This window comes from Diadema setosum, chromosome 19 (genome assembly GCF_964275005.1).
Source record: "Diadema setosum chromosome 19, eeDiaSeto1, whole genome shotgun sequence".
Taxonomy (NCBI): domain Eukaryota; kingdom Metazoa; phylum Echinodermata; class Echinoidea; order Diadematoida; family Diadematidae; genus Diadema; species Diadema setosum.
The window spans coordinates 5,787,702-5,803,744 of NC_092703.1; the positions used below are offsets into that span (position 1 = coordinate 5,787,702).

Below are 16,043 nucleotides of genomic sequence, written 5' to 3' on the forward strand. Positions count from 1 at the left end.
CATCTATAATCTCGTTTTATGACATGAAATGAAAAATACTACAATGTGATATAATACCTACCGTTGACATCTTATCACTTCAAGTCCAAAGTGAGATTCTAAAGATCATCTACAGGGGAACACACGGGAAGGTGATTTGATGTACTAACCACTGTACTCATATAACCTAAACCATTGACAGAACGAATTGACTCATACATGACAATCAGAGCCGTTTTCAGTATAATGCTGACAGATTTGAAAGTTTTATTACTTCATGCATGTTATATCGAAGAGAAATCGCAGACAATACACACAACCATGATGATGTCATTTTGTTCAGAAAAGAAGTACAATACTTGAAATAAAACCAGGATGTCAAACTCTTAGATATTTCTAGCTTCTTCTTTTTTATAATCTATGCTTGGCAACTGCTTTCATCATTCAATGATATTTCATACGATAATAAGTCAAAGTTTGAATAACATGGATGAAAATTATCTGATCTCGTTTGTCGGAATTTTGATAAGCCTGCGTTCTGGTCAATTTTGCTCAAAAGATTTCGTTTAAAAAATACATCTGTACTACAAGTGCTTGCGTTTGATTTTTCAAATCTGAATGTAGATGGTGTTATGCTGTTGTACATGTTGATGAAAGACTGATGTAAATTCTTCTCATTCATCCAGTCGAAGTACAAGATCAAAGATTAGTTGAATCAAGAAACTGGAAATAAACTCACTGTTGCGACGTTTCGCCAATTATCAATTGGCTTCTTCGGGCGAATGAAGCTCCCGATGATGGAATGGCCCTTAAATAGTGCGAGATTGTGCAGAGCGCACTGGACCTTGTCCAGCGCGCGAAAGACGGCTTGGGAAGAAGAACGCCGAGAGGAAATTACTCAACGAAAGGGTCAGACAAATCAATCACAAGTTAGATAATTTGAAAGCACATCAAAATTGCTTGGAAAAGAAGATAGGAGAGCAGTTTCCAGCCGAGGTTGTCCGACAAATCAAGGATTACACTACACATGCGCAGTTGGCACAACACGAGCTCACCAAACGGCGCCATATTGGAAAATTCGCGAAGCTCCGTGATACATGTGAATCACGAGCGGATTTGGATCATAACTGGAGACGTAGCAAGCCTACATGTGTGTCATCCACTGTCCCATCGAGTTGGGTGAGAAATCTGTCATCTAGGGAATTATCACTTGAGGAAAAATCTCTCTTAGGAAAAGGTCTAAATTTTGCGACATCACCTACACAACTACCCGTATCGGAACTGATTACCGCTACTGAGTCTGCCATCCGACTAGGTAACATCAAACCTGATGCTGCAGAGGAGTTACGGCATGACGTGAGTACCCTATTATGTCACTCTGAATTACCGAAACCGAACATCACAGAAAAAGAACGACGTGCTTTGGAAGAGTTAGCAGGGGATAAGAACATTGTAATTGTACCAGCAGATAAAGGGAGGTGTGTAGTTGTGCTTGACAAAGACAAGTACACTGACAAATGTCTAGATTTGTTGGACGATAAGAAGACCTATAAGACCATAGGTTACAACCCTACCAATGGATATAGGAAGACAGTAACTGGTGTCATTAATAAGATCCACAAGGAAGGTGGTTTCAGCGATAGACAAAAACAGTTCTTGACTCCACCTACAGAACCTACAGTACCAGGATTTTATGGCCTGCCAAAGGTACATAAATCTGATCCCATTCCAGTGAGACCTATTGTAAGCTGCATTGGCTCTGTGACTTACAGCCTTGCCAAACACCTTGCCAACCTTCTAAGTCCCTTAGTAGGAAAGTCTCCTCACCACGTGAAAAACAGCCAAGACTTCGTTGAGAAGATTTCACACATCAAACTAGCGGATAATGAAACATTAGTATCATATGATGTAAGTGCCTTATTTACATCGATTCCCTCATCTGAAGCAGTTAATGCGGTTAGGACATGTCTTAGTCGGGATGACAGCTGGAAGGATCGTACTTCACTTTCCATAGATCAGATTGTTGAAGCGCTAGGGGTTTGTTTGAGTACAACCTATTTTTCTTTCAACGGCAAGCACTACATACAACAACATGGATGTGCTATGGGTTCACCAGTTTCTCCCATAGTGGCCAACATCTACATGCAAGAGTTTGAGGCCACAGCACTGAGTACCTACTCTGGACACAAACCATGTATCTGGCTCCGCTACGTGGATGACACTTTTGTCATCCTCCATGACGAAGAGAGTGCGTCTTTCTTTGGTCATATCAACTCTTTGGACACGCACATTTCCTTTACACAAGAAACATGCAAGGATGGACAGCTGGCATTCCTAGATGTTGAGGTCCACGTCGATTCAAATGGTACCATCTCCACTTCAGTGTACAGGAAACCGACCCATACGGACCAGTATCTTAATTTCCAGTCACATCACCCCTTGGTTCACAAACTTGCAGTCATCAGGACCCTCTTCCACAGAGCAGACACCATAGTTCACAGTCCACCTGAGGTTGAAAAAGAAAAGACCAACATCAAAAACGCCCTGGCTAGATGTGGATACCCAGACTGGGCATTCTCTAAAGCAGACACCCCGAAACGACAAAGCAAGAACACACAGAGAACCCACGGAACACAGGGACGGAAAGTCACCATCACTATCCCGTACGTGCATGATTTGTCGGACAAGATCAAAAGGCTGTTTCAGAAACAGGGCATCACTACTGCCTTCAAGCCCCACAACACATTAAGGCAGAGATTAGTTCACGTCAAGGACCGAGCCGCCAAAGAAAAACAGAGAAACGTAGTCTATGGCATCCGATGTTCCCAGGAGGATTGCCATGATTTCTACATAGGGGAAACACAACAATCACCAAAAGCTCGCATGAACCAAAACAGAAGACCCAGCAACTCAGAAAGCATCCCGGATTCAGCAGTATACACACACATCAATGCCAGCAAACATTCGTTTAACACCAATCAAGTGATTATTCTGGATAGAGAATCCAAGTGGTTCGAGAGGGGCGTCAAGGAAGCCATCTGGGAACGTGTGGAGAGACCTACACTTAACAAGAGAGGAGGTCTCCGCTTCAATTTATCGCACGCGTGGGACCGGGCCGTTCGCAAAATCCCAAGCCGTCTTTCGCGCGCTGGACAAGGTCCAGTGCGCTCTGCACAATCTCGCACTATTTAAGGGCCATTCCATCATCGGGAGCTTCATTCGCCCGAAGAAGCCAATTGATAATTGGCGAAACGTCGCAACAGTGAGTTTATTTCCAGTTTCTTGATTCAACTAATCTTTGATCTTGTTGATGAAAGCATGTACACTTTCGTCAATTTTTTCTTGAATTCTTGTGACATCCGAGCAAGTGCCTGTATAGCTGTCAATTTACTGTGTCGCCAGCTTTAGCAAGCTCACCCATTCATCTGGATAGAATTAAATAGCATTAGAAGATATCCAATTAGAACCAGAACAGCGTATACAAGTCCACCATTAATTGTTATTCAGGTCCATTGTCTCCATGAGAGTGGTATAGACATCGACTGGAAGCCTGCAGAAGGACAAAGGAGAAATATGAATATTGTTTGTAAGGTCATGAGTAAAATGTACCGCAGGAGAAAAGGATATTTTTTTTGTTGTTGCTATCTGGCAAAATACCTCTCTCATATAAAAACAAAACCCCCAAAAACCATTATAACAACCATTTTCATGGAACTTTTACCGAACTCCACGAAAGGACACCATGTCTTACCTATAGATGACGTTATGATCATCTAACGATATACATCACTCGATGCAATTGAAGTAATGTACAGCGATATATATAGCTGGCTCCTGGATGCACCCAGTCGAAACTACCACACGACGGTAGCGCATGCACGAGAGCGTAAAGATATTACTTTATATTGACATCCCCTCCGAGATATATTCCCCGCTCATAATTGAATGAAGAGTTTTCCCGCTAAACGGGTCAAACGCCATTTTTTACAGCATTTCAAAATCCATCTTCAGATAGAGCAAATAATTCCAATTCGAGCTCGCCTGTTACAAAATAAGGAATATTCGTGACGTTATGATTTAAATATAAACCATTTGCTTGTTTATTAGAAGCTTAAATCTCACATACTTAAATGAAAACGATTGGAGTTGAATCGCTTTGAGATCAGACCTTTAAAATATTTTCTCGAGGAAAAAAATAATATTCCAAACGAATCCACACATGCGGGCCTATGTCACTTTGAATTATGACGTAAGGCATTTGTATAACATTCACCGGAGCTCACAATGTCAAAATGCCAAGTACATGTACTCTAATGTGTCTGATTTCATCCCTCCTGCATAGGACCTACCATATTATTTTGATATTTTTTACTTCCAATTACAGCAAGAAAATATCCACTCTCCTATATACCTCGTTATAAAGGGGTTTTAGCAAACCCAACCAACTGGTGTAATTCCTCGGGCAGATTTTCTACATGATGGTTCTGGCAATATTTTTTGCGGTGAGTCGTGTAAACCTGGCGCGTTGCTTGGAACCAGTATCAGATCTTCTTTTTTTTTTTCCTTAAAGCGCAGGGAGAGAGTGAATAACCCGTTTCAGTGCTTACAAGAATCAACATATTAAAGAAGATTTTGTAATAATGCTCTTCTTTTCTCAGTAAGAACATTATATAGAAATACACTTTAATACAAATAATGACGCGAATGTGTTACAAATTCAAATGGGATGAACAATACAGTCACTGACAGTGTTCTAATGGAGTTAACTTACCAAATGCTTTGATCACTCACAGTCGTACTGCACTTCCAGGTACTTGTAAGTACCTACGCACGGGTCGCCAAACACGCCGTTTGTGGCAGCCACTGAGCAGGAGTTTCGCCCTTCGCAGCTGCTCTTCACGCGAGACAATGATGAGGCTGCTCTGCAGTTTTCCGTTCGGATGCTTGAGTGAGGACAGACGCTTGCTCCTGTAGTCCTGCCGTAGAGGGCGTCTCCGATGATGATCGTCTGTCCAGAGGGGCAGGAAAGGCTGAGAGTGGAATGCTCGCACACACGCCTCTGCGTCCATGAGGTGCAGACGTACACGACCTCCAAATACTTGAAGGTACCAACGCAGGGGTCACCGAAGACCGAGTTGGATGCAGTAACGTTGCACGATGACTGCCGATCGCAGGAACTCGAGACCCTAGACAGGGAACTCCCGCTGTGGCAGTTGGTGGTTTGTATCGGTCCAGTTGTACACAAGCGGTTGCTACGACGACCGTAACTTGCACTCATGGTGTAAACCTGTTCCCCAGCGGGGCAACTGAGAGATATAGTGCGATGCTCGCACACCATTTCATCTGAAATGATTATGCAACATGAGAGAGCGTAATGGTCAATGAGCGTAATGGTCACTCGGTCTCGATCAACTATTTAGAGCACAAGCACTCTCTTTAATTGGTCACTCACTTGACGGGTATGGATGCCAGCCATTCATCTCACTCATTCATCTGCAGAGTCGTTTAGGGACCCAAAGTCATAAGTAGTCAAGAGTACACCTGTTCGGTCAATATTCATGGACTCCGTTTTGTCATATATTCATCTAAAAAGTTACCCAAGTTTGTCTGTCTTTCAGGATGAGTAAGAAAAAATATAGGTCTATTGTTATTACAGGGGACAAGGTGAAAAAAAAAAAAACGTCTCCACCAGTCAGTGGAAGGGGCCAAAGCAAATACGAGCACTGTTAATGATTAGTGTTGACTTTCTAATGCTGATGGTGTTTTCATAATACAATCTTAGATAATCATGTCTGTACAATATAATCAAAGAGGTTTTTTTTTTTCTTTTCTTTTCGTCTGTTATCATATATATGGCTTACTTTATTTGTTATGCATTTTACAAATGTTACTACTGTCAATTTTGTGTGTGTGTGTTTATTTGTTAATGTTTGTTTGCATGATAAAGGGATAGGATTAAGAAATAATTCGTCATAGACAATAAATAGTATGTCCATCCGTTGGACAAGGCCTTGTAAGGGTTATTCCATCGGTATGGGGGGCGGGGCTTTTGAAAAGTTTTTGTATCGACACCAATTAAGGTACTTTGATTATCATTTATGGATATTAAATGACTGTCCAAATTCCCAACAAAACGAACAGGTGTTTTAATTGCATAGCAAACCGTGCGAAGAAACTGTAGTCGGAACGGGTAAAAGTATATTTTCGCAACTGCAGGCCCTACCCACATTTTGTCTTTTGAACATTACAATTTGACCCAGCCCAAAATGAAATTACTCAGACATAATATTGCGGGTTAATGAAACAATTGTCATTTTTTCCATGTAATTTTTTTTTTGTCACTGTGTTGGAGTTTCAGTCTATCATTCATACTTCTGTATACTATTGGACATTAAAGAACAACGACAACAACTAAAGAGGTATGAGCTTTAGTCTCCCCCTGTGGGAAGAAATCGTGAGAGAAAGTTGTGTTGTGTTTTAAAGAAAGAAGAGAGAGGCAAAAATGGGGCCCTATACAACAAATAATTTGCCCCAGACAATACTGACATAAATTAGATATAATAAATCTTAAAAGAGTATCAAACAAGAATATGCCACAATGAAGTTTTTGATCCACGAGGGAGCTCATAACGTCTCCACGAGGGAGCTAATATTGTAAGTTTCCGCAAGCGAGCTTATAAAGTCTCCACGAGGGAGCTCATAAGGGAACTCTCCGCAGTGGAGCTCATACAAAATAACTCCACAAAGGAGCTTAAGCAAATATTTATTATTAGAGTGATATTATTAGGTACCAAACTTGCCAAAAGAGAGAAAGAGAGATATAAAAAGTGAGAGTTTTTTTTTTTTTCCTGGTACATGTATACTAGTATCTTTTCAGGAAATTCCTCTTGGAAGAAGAAAATTTGAAATACACCATAGCTCACCACACGCCACACATTGTTATAGTTGATGAATTTTCCAACTCCATAATATTCTACCAAATGATCACATGTCTCATACATTTGGGTCAACACATTTATAGACAGACAACGGTCACATCCAGAAAAGAAAAGCATAATCTGAAAAAAGACATCGACATTTTCCTTATAGTGTGGTTAAAAGAGCATAGGGGCCTACATCACACATTAGCCAATCATACATTTGATTTTAAGAAAGGAGCACTCAGGAATGATGGAAATCTGTTTGTTTTTTTAAAGACTGTAAACGTACTGTAGGGTCTACATAAAAATAAGGAGCTTTAGATTTTAGACGCGCGGACGTTCAAAGGGAAAAAACATGATCTGAGCGTGCGCAGAAGCGTGCGTCAACTTGACCCGCGCCACTGCGCACGTTCAGATCATGTTTGTTTGTTTTTTTCCCATTGAACGTCCGCGCGTCTAATATCTAAAGCTCCCTAGCCGGTCCGGGCTACTAAAATCTTCGAATGTCATCATTTGGAAGGCCAAAACAGAAATGAAGATGGCTTGTATTGTCTCTTTTGGCAATAAAAGAAACTTTCACTAACATTGCAGTTCTCCGTCGGCACACACAGCGACGGTGACTGCCACAAAGCAGAGCAGAGAAATCCCTGTCAAACCGGACATGTTGAGATGCTGCTTTCACTCTGGAACAAGAGAGAACATTTTGAAAATATGTGAACACTATGCTTAGGTGTTATAAGGCACTGTGCTACAGTTGGCTTCTGCACATTGTAATACGAAGCTATAGAATTTACTGCTCCAAAAATTTAACCTCCGTGAGTGATCTTTATTATTCAAAGTTCAAATTTATTTCATATTTCCATTTCTCAATGATGACATTACAAAATTATTGACAACAAAACAAGAATACAAAATATATACAATCATGTCTTTTGATCGTAGAAGAAAAGAAAGAGAAAATATACTTGACACAAATGTACAAGGTCATATTGTGTGAAAATGTCACTAGTAAGTATAAGAAATATGATGGGGCCTACATAAAAGCTTTAAAGCTTGTAAAACTGTAGGTTCCCGAGTTCATAGGCATATAATTTTACACGGAGAACGGATATGTTTGTCTTGACCAACTAAAATTACACAAGTACAAAAAATCGATGAGTAATAAACTAATGAACCACATAGATATCGCACAAACGAGACTGCATACAAATCTCGCAGTGTTTGAATAACAAAAATGCTATATTATTAAAAGATGTATCGGTACCATGAAATAACTTGAATGACTTGGTGCTGCGGACAAGGACAAAAGACTGGGAGCATAAAAGGGTTGCTAAAAACTTGGTAGTGTGTATCCACTAAGTAATAACTGTTTTAATTTGCGTTTGAAGGTGAATAAAGATAAGGAAGAAGTGATATCTAGAGGGAGATCATTCCAATATCTGGGTCCAGTAAATATAATTGTTTTCTTTGCAAAAATAGTGCGAGTACGGGGAAGGTGATAGGCGTCACTCTGGCGAGTGGGATTATTCTCCGTTAGACAGTATTATAGAATAACCCCCTTGCTAAACGGTTTATAACTGTTCATAGAACATTGTAGAACACCGTAGATATACTGACAGCATATTCTTTAAAATGCATATTCAAACATGATAATATCATACTTGGCATCTGCAAATTTCGTCAACTTTTATATAGAATCACCTCTATGTCCAACGATTTCTTAACATCTTACAATTGATAATGTCCAGAATTCAGGAAAACTGAACTATTATTATTGAGTGAATATCACTGTGAATCAGCCTGTTCCAGGCATTGTGAGGGCTTCATCACCGTTTAGATATAACCATCTTAGGAGTTTTATCCCAAAGAAAATACCTTATGTTTTCTTTTTTTCACAAAATCTTAATTACTAAGGGCTTCTTAATCATTATGCTTTCGATTCCAGAATTAATTCAGCTGTATACCTTGTACTTATATATTTTGCTTGATGATACCGTCGGCCTCATGCCAAAAGGGCACTAATAGTGTACAAAGTCTATGGTGTTAAGGCCCTTTTGGCATGATTACGTTAAGCGGTTGAGTACCATGTTATATTATTGATATATCATATAGATACAATATCAGTTTACGATGATATTCTTTCGATATTTGCCATACAGTATTCACGTGACGTACACAAACACACACACACACACACACACACACACACAGACAAAAACATATACATTTATGTCACAAATTCTACGATCGTTGTGAACTTTGTGCATCTGCTTTTTTGTTTGCTCAGAATCATGATAGGCCTACGCGTGATCTTTCTGCCTGACAACCAGGACATAATCATGAAGTGTTATTTTACGCTCATGTGCAAACATGATATCCAAGCAGTTAATGCGATGCCTGGCGTAAAATCTGTGCTTTAAAAGCATTGTTTCGTTAATGTTTGTCATACAATACATTAGAAACTAATTCCATTCCAAGTTGCATTTAATGCAAAGAGTAAAATTGGACGAAGAGAATGGATGTGATTTTATAAGGAAGTTATGGAATAGGACATTATGTCCCATGTTTCACAAATGAGTCTTATAATACTCAAGTTTGCAAAGGAGATGATGTAACCACTCATAATCAAGTCTCGCATTGAACTGTCGTGTAGACTCTAAATGTCCTCACTATTACACATGTTCATCATTTGACACGAAAAGAATGAAGAATAATGTCTTTCCCATCAAATATAACATGACTGAGCCTTACAAACCTAAATAGCAACAATGACTTTCAAGGGAGAGAGAGAGAGAGAGTGCAGATACAAAATGATTTCATTTTGTTTTAAACAGACCAATTTAGTGATTTGGTGACAGGACATATTTTACTCCTGCGACAAATGCTCCGGTCTTCTTAAGGACTTAACTACTTAGGTTAAGGTTGTAATAGGGTTTCAGGTTTAGGTTAATGAGGGGGTTAGGATTAGGGTCATAGAATCCAGTGATTTGCATTTATTCAGCGAAGACATGTGAGACCTTAAAATTCCTTGAATATCTTAAGTTTGATTCTAATGAAACTTTAAATAATTTCTTTATTTAATTCTTTCGGTAAATGTCAATTTTAAATGACTTGATGTGAATTGTAACGGATTAAAATGCACATGAAGTGCACAGAAAGCAGGGATTGCTTGCCACTCCTGATTTGAATCATGATCAAAAGACAAAATAATGAGAAAATAGATCTCGTCTTCAGAAGAATGATGTATCATCATAATAGCGTACAAAATTAATAAATGAGGACAACAGGGGCAATATTATGTGGATGAGCATGGTAAAAAAAAAGAAAAAAAAAGATGTATAAGGGGAGTGAAACGTCAGTGCTCGTGGTTGATCTCCCTCCTTCTCAAACTCTTCCGTGACAGAGAAAGAAAGAAGGAAGAGAAAGAGATTGGACGAAATGCAGATCCGTGTGACTAGTTCTAGAAGGGAAGATCGTCGAGCACAGTATGTGATTGCCAGGCTCAAAACCCACAAAAAGATGCCGATTAGGAATCTCTGTAATGGACCAAAATAGTCATACGAGTTGACCAACTCAAATTTATAAAGTTTGTCTTACCTGGGAGAGTAATATCTCCTCTACATCTACTGTCAAAATTTGGCGTCTTAAAACAAAACCGAAACTGAGATATTGGCATTATTTCTGGACTACACACATAAGTATGTATATTATGTATGAATATATATATATATATATATATATATATATATATATATATATATATATATATATATATATATATAACATTTCAGACAGGCGCTGATTTTTCTTTGATTTTCATTGATACTATTTGTATTCTGCACAGCACGCTTGAGTGACCCTAGTGTTTTTAAATCATCATTTTTTCCCTTACGGAGTCTATGAACCTGCACCATCCAAATTTCTCTTCCCTCAATCACCTTTGAATAGGCAAGGATGGTCCGATTGTTACAAGTTATGTATCATTTTAATGCTTAGAGCTTACTCTGTCAATATATATGTATATAGAAGAATACAACTGATCGTCTATTTCTTATGTTGTTTGAGCCAGGTGGTCACAAATTGAAGTTTGTAATGATTGAAGAACAGCTTCTTGAACTTACCAACCTACTTCAAGGTATTACAGCAAAGTATGGTGAGGGCTGGAACAACAGTCTGACAGTCGGGACCGTTCCAAAGCACTATACTGAGGAGTACTAGGAGTGGGTAGATATATATAGGCAACGGTCTGATTTTATTAGCATGATGATCTATGATCTCTCAAACCCTTGTACTGTTGTATGACGGATTACTTTTTTCAATTTCGATACTTTTTAAGAGCATCAATTTTCCATCATTTTCACCACCGATCTTCACCTCAGTTTCAAGTACCGCATTTCACTTCTATGCAGGTAGTTTGTTATTCTTGGATTAATGTGCATTATAAAGAAACATGATCAACTGACGCGTCAAAGTACTTTGTTTGTCTACGAGTTTTATAGTTTGCTTGTTTTTTATCATTGAAGTTTCCATGGCGGGAAGAACATGGTCTTGAAGCACTTGAGGGAGCGCCGAGTAAAAAAAAAAAAAAAAAAAAAAAAAAAAGAATAAAAGGAAGAGAGACATTGACCCTGAGAACAATGCTGGTGCATGTAGCTCGAACGTCGACTCCTCCCCCCACAGAAAAGCAAACAAACAAAAAACTAATACTAACTCTATAGTTACGGCGACATTGACTATAGCATCCTGTATTTCATGCTTGATGAATGATGATGAAGGTCAATCAAATTGATCACAATTTCGATAACTCAAACAAAAGCAAACAAAACATGTATGATTAAGTTTGGCACACATTTTTCCAAACGCCTTCTCGACATATTCACGAACTTTAGATCTGCGACGTGAACGCTAAGACGACGCAGCTTTCCGGGTTGAACAATGAAAACAGCTCCCTCGAACAGAACAGAAGCAGAACACCATTTTTAGCCTAAACCTTTAAACCTACATCTCACTATTACCAAAGCCAACAACGCACATCATGCACACGCACACATGCACCCCCCCCCCAAAAAAAAGACTTAATTTGAGCAAATATTAACGAAAGTGAAGAGCTTTCCTACTAGAAAAAAAAAATGAGTAGAAGTCTGAATATTCTGAGAGTGTCTCAGGGCATCCGTTTTGATTTTTCTTAACATGTTACTTGGAACTTCTATCCAAAGACTGAACATTTGAAGATTTTTAATTCGCATGAAAAATATTAGCTGCCTCCCTCTCACTCTTTCTCACCGATGATATTTGACAGCCGAATTGTCTTGATCTCATCCAGACCTACATATATGATGTTAAACTGTTTCTGCACAGAAGAGTCACAGGGAGCTGCACAGTATATAACGTCGACTCTAATCAAGCACTATCATAATCATATGAACGCGATTTCTCTGTTGGATTTCTATTGATTCCCCTCCCCCCCCCCCCCCACACACACACGCGCGCGCGCGCAATTAGGGTATCATACCTTATTAAAAATCCCTTGCATTAAAGAGTATCTTGAAAATACAAAATGATAAAAGATGGATAAACAAATCTACTGCGCAATTCAAACAGATTTTCACGTTTATTTCAATCATATTTTTCAAATGGCATTTATGGAAAGTATGATATTATTATCAGGCATTGTCAGGGGCTTATGTGGCATATTGAGAAAAAAGAATGTATTTACTGAGGTACCTTAACATAACACATTGACACATTGTTTTATGATTCACATTTTGCATGAGGGTAATATTGGGGCAATAAAACTGGAAGGATTCGTTAAAGGATCAGCCTTAACACGACAGTGTTTCACCTAGTTAACGTTGGTAATTGACTATGCAAGTCTGCATTGTTATTGTTATTATATTATTGATATAATTTCTATTATCATTACATTATTACATTTTTATCATCATCATTGAGAATAATCACATTTCATTTCATTTTATTTCATTCTCCTTTTTCCAACAAAACACAACACATTAGGTCACATTAGGTCAAAAGTAAAGAAAATATGCGGGTACAGGTCGCTTTCATTCATACATACACACACAACACACGTACAAGGTGTTACAAAAAAACATTTCCCACTTTTGATCCTTTGATTAATCCATTGATGTGAGTTATAACTGAATAGTGTACAATTTAGTTGGAGGTGTTTTGAATATGAAAGCCTATGTCAGTTTCATGACATCCATGACTGATTTCAAAGTTAGGTTCCAGATTTTGGTCAAAATTTGAACTTTAAAACACAGGAACTAATGATGTGTATGTGAGTGTGTACTTACAATGGCAGTGAACAATGGACATGGAAACTCACCTGTTACTGATAGTCTGAATCCATGGCAAAGGGTGAAATGTATGCACATGAAAAAGGTAAGCACATGTTCCCATGTGCTTGCTTACACCACATTTCAGAATGAATAAAGACTAGCTGTGATAGTGTAATTCTCCATAGATAAATAATAGAGCATTCCAATCCTGCTCATTGTCCACGACCATTGTCTGGGTGTCAACCACAAACTCCCATACACTTCAATTGACTCCTGTGCAAAGTTAAGTTTTGTACAGAGGGTTAAAATAGAGCAAAATCTGAAACCTAACTGAGAAATTAATGTTGAATCTAATGAAACCAAATTATGCTTTCATTTTAAAATTACTTCCAACAAAATTGTACACTATTCAGCTATTGCTCATAATTATCAATGTCAGTGTTATATGATATATAGTTTTTGAACTAATAAGGATCAAAAGTGGGAAATATTTTTTCTTTTGTAACACCTAGTACATGTGTATGATTATATGAATACACTCAACAACAAAAAAGTAAACAGTTTTTCGAGTTCAAAATTTTCATAGAAGATTTTAATGAAAATCAATGTATTAGATACCATATTAAAGATAATTTAACTGGCTATCGCCATAGTAGGTCAATATAAAGGGAAACTTTACGTATTAGTGAACACATTTGTTTTTGTCCTCCAAGGCACAAAACTAAAATTGCAAAAATTGACGTTGTCTTTCGTTTGCAATTGCCCTTTAAGATAACAATGATAACAAAAGCCCAGTTTAACACAATGAGAACTCTGAATGAAATAGAAAAAAAAAGTTTACGTTCTCTTTATCTCTTTATAACCTGAAACAAAATCAAAAGGGGACACTTTAGGGCGGAAAATAAGAAATTCCTCTAAACTCACACTTTGAAATGACATAGGGAATAAGGGTACGAAGATGATTAGTGGACAGAATATATCTATTTCATAATTCGATTGAGTAATTCAAGAATTCATGATAGAAATTCAAGAACCAAATATAATTTACAATTTTTCTTATTTGAGAAATCAATTCAAAATTCTACCTTTTTTCTTAATGCTGCTTCTCTCCTTTCATTTGAATTTGGACTTGACAGAATAATCTTCATTTTCCTCCATTATTTTTAACCTTCATTGATTTTTGGGCTTCAAAGATATTATAAAGACCACAGGTATGTTATTACAACTGAATCCATGTTCTTTATTGTGTTAAATTTGTCTTTTGTTCTTATTGTTACATTGAAGAGCATTTAAGCATGAATGGCAACTTGTCCTGGAACAGAAAAACAAAGTTGTGCACTCATGTGTAAAGTTTTCCTTTTTATTTACTTACAATGTTGATAACCAATTAAATTAGATTTAAAAATATGGTATACAATGCTTAATATAGATTTCCTGACTAATTTCATTTATGTTATAATTGTCGGTCCAATTTCTTATTGCTCCATTCAATTTAGCAAAATTTAGCGTTGATGACACGTTCGGTATTTCAATTTTATGATCGCTTCATTCAAGTTCATTTTGGAGCATTCAAACTACCTTTAACCTCATTTTAATTGACACTTTTTCAATTGAAATTCGTAAAACAAGCACCATTTCGTCATTCGTTCATTCAATTTAGAATGATATGGTCACGTGATAACGCATATGCTGCGCTCGTTCATTCAAATTCATTTTTGGGCATACAATTTAACGTTTTTTCAATTTAGCACACAGGTTTATGCTTTGGTTCTTTCTATATTTTTTTTTCAACATAGCTATTGCTTTTTAGGCATCGTCACATTCATATTTTCGTATTCATTGTAGAGATTTTGGCAACAGCTTTTTTTTTTCTTTTTTTTATGTGCTTTAGATTGAGTCTCCCAGTCCGAAGTGCATGCGACCAACAGCTTATTTGGCCATTGACCGCTTTATACCCAGTGTATGTGTCGGCCAATTCTAGAAAGTCGAGGTTATGATCATTGAATTAATGTTCCTATTATTCTTTCTCTGTCTTCTTGAGATATAAGTCTGTATCTAACTTGTGCTGTCATGACTGTAAGAAGATGAAGTTAATCTGTAGTATTGGTACATGTAGGCCTATAATGACATTGTGTGAATTAAAAGGGGCATTACAGAACAACAAACTCGAGTTGTAAAGGGTCAAAAATAGGATACTTTTACTGTGTGTGGATGAAACAAAAAGTCACATAGAAATACACGTTTAAATGTTCTCACCTTTTCAACAACAAAAAAAAAAAGAAATTGCGCGACGTTATTTTGAATGCAAATGTTTGGAATTTGACTCCCTATGAATGACACAAATACCCTTTTCGGCGAGTGGTGGCGAATTTGAATGAACGTAGGATACCAGCCAATTTGAATGCCCTTTTTACGAATTCGAAAGCAACATGTGCAAATTTCATTGATCAAAATGCTAAATTGAACGCCCAAGTTGCAATTTTGAAAGATAATAATAATAAATAACCAGGGGGTTTTGCTAAATTGAATGAACCTTCTGTCAAATGGACTGACAAAAGTGCGAAATTGGCCGGGAAAACCTACATTTCGCCAAAAATTCTATGTGAAATATGAACTTGAAGAAGTGTTTACTTTCTTCTTTTTTTGTTGAGTGTATATCGATTGATGGATTGGTTGAAAATAGACATGTTTTGGGTGAACAGGATATAACCCTCAGTACCAGTGCAAATTCTTAATTTTGCACAGGGGGTATTTGATATGTATAGTCAAGTAAACTAAAATATAGTGTATGCAAGCACATGAGCACGTATGCTTTTATTTTTTTCATGTGCATGCGTTATAC

At 37.6% G+C, this 16,043-nt stretch overlaps 2 protein-coding genes across 2 annotated transcripts; one reads left to right on the forward strand and one right to left on the reverse strand.

Annotated features, from left to right (window-relative positions):
• The first annotated feature begins 2,082 nt into the window (after positions 1 to 2,082).
• Positions 2,083 to 3,171, forward strand: LOC140242937 (uncharacterized). The gene has a single exon (XM_072322681.1). It carries the CDS (start codon positions 2,083 to 2,085, stop codon positions 3,169 to 3,171), a length of 1,089 nt encoding a protein of 362 aa, XP_072178782.1.
• A 1,591-nt stretch (positions 3,172 to 4,762) lies between these two features.
• LOC140242938 (L-rhamnose-binding lectin CSL3-like) lies at positions 4,763 to 5,317 on the reverse strand. The gene has a single exon (XM_072322683.1). It carries the CDS (start codon positions 5,315 to 5,317, stop codon positions 4,763 to 4,765), a length of 555 nt encoding a protein of 184 aa, XP_072178784.1.
• Between the last annotated feature and the right edge of the window lie 10,726 nt (positions 5,318 to 16,043).

What these genes read in the sequence shown, in the direction of transcription:
- LOC140242938 (XM_072322683.1), bottom strand. Translation starts at nt 5,317, where the DNA reads ATGGTGTGCGAGCATCGCACTATATCTCTCAGTTGCCCCGCTGGGGAA.
- LOC140242937 (XM_072322681.1), top strand. Translation starts at nt 2,083, where the DNA reads ATGGGTTCACCAGTTTCTCCCATAGTGGCCAACATCTACATGCAAGAG.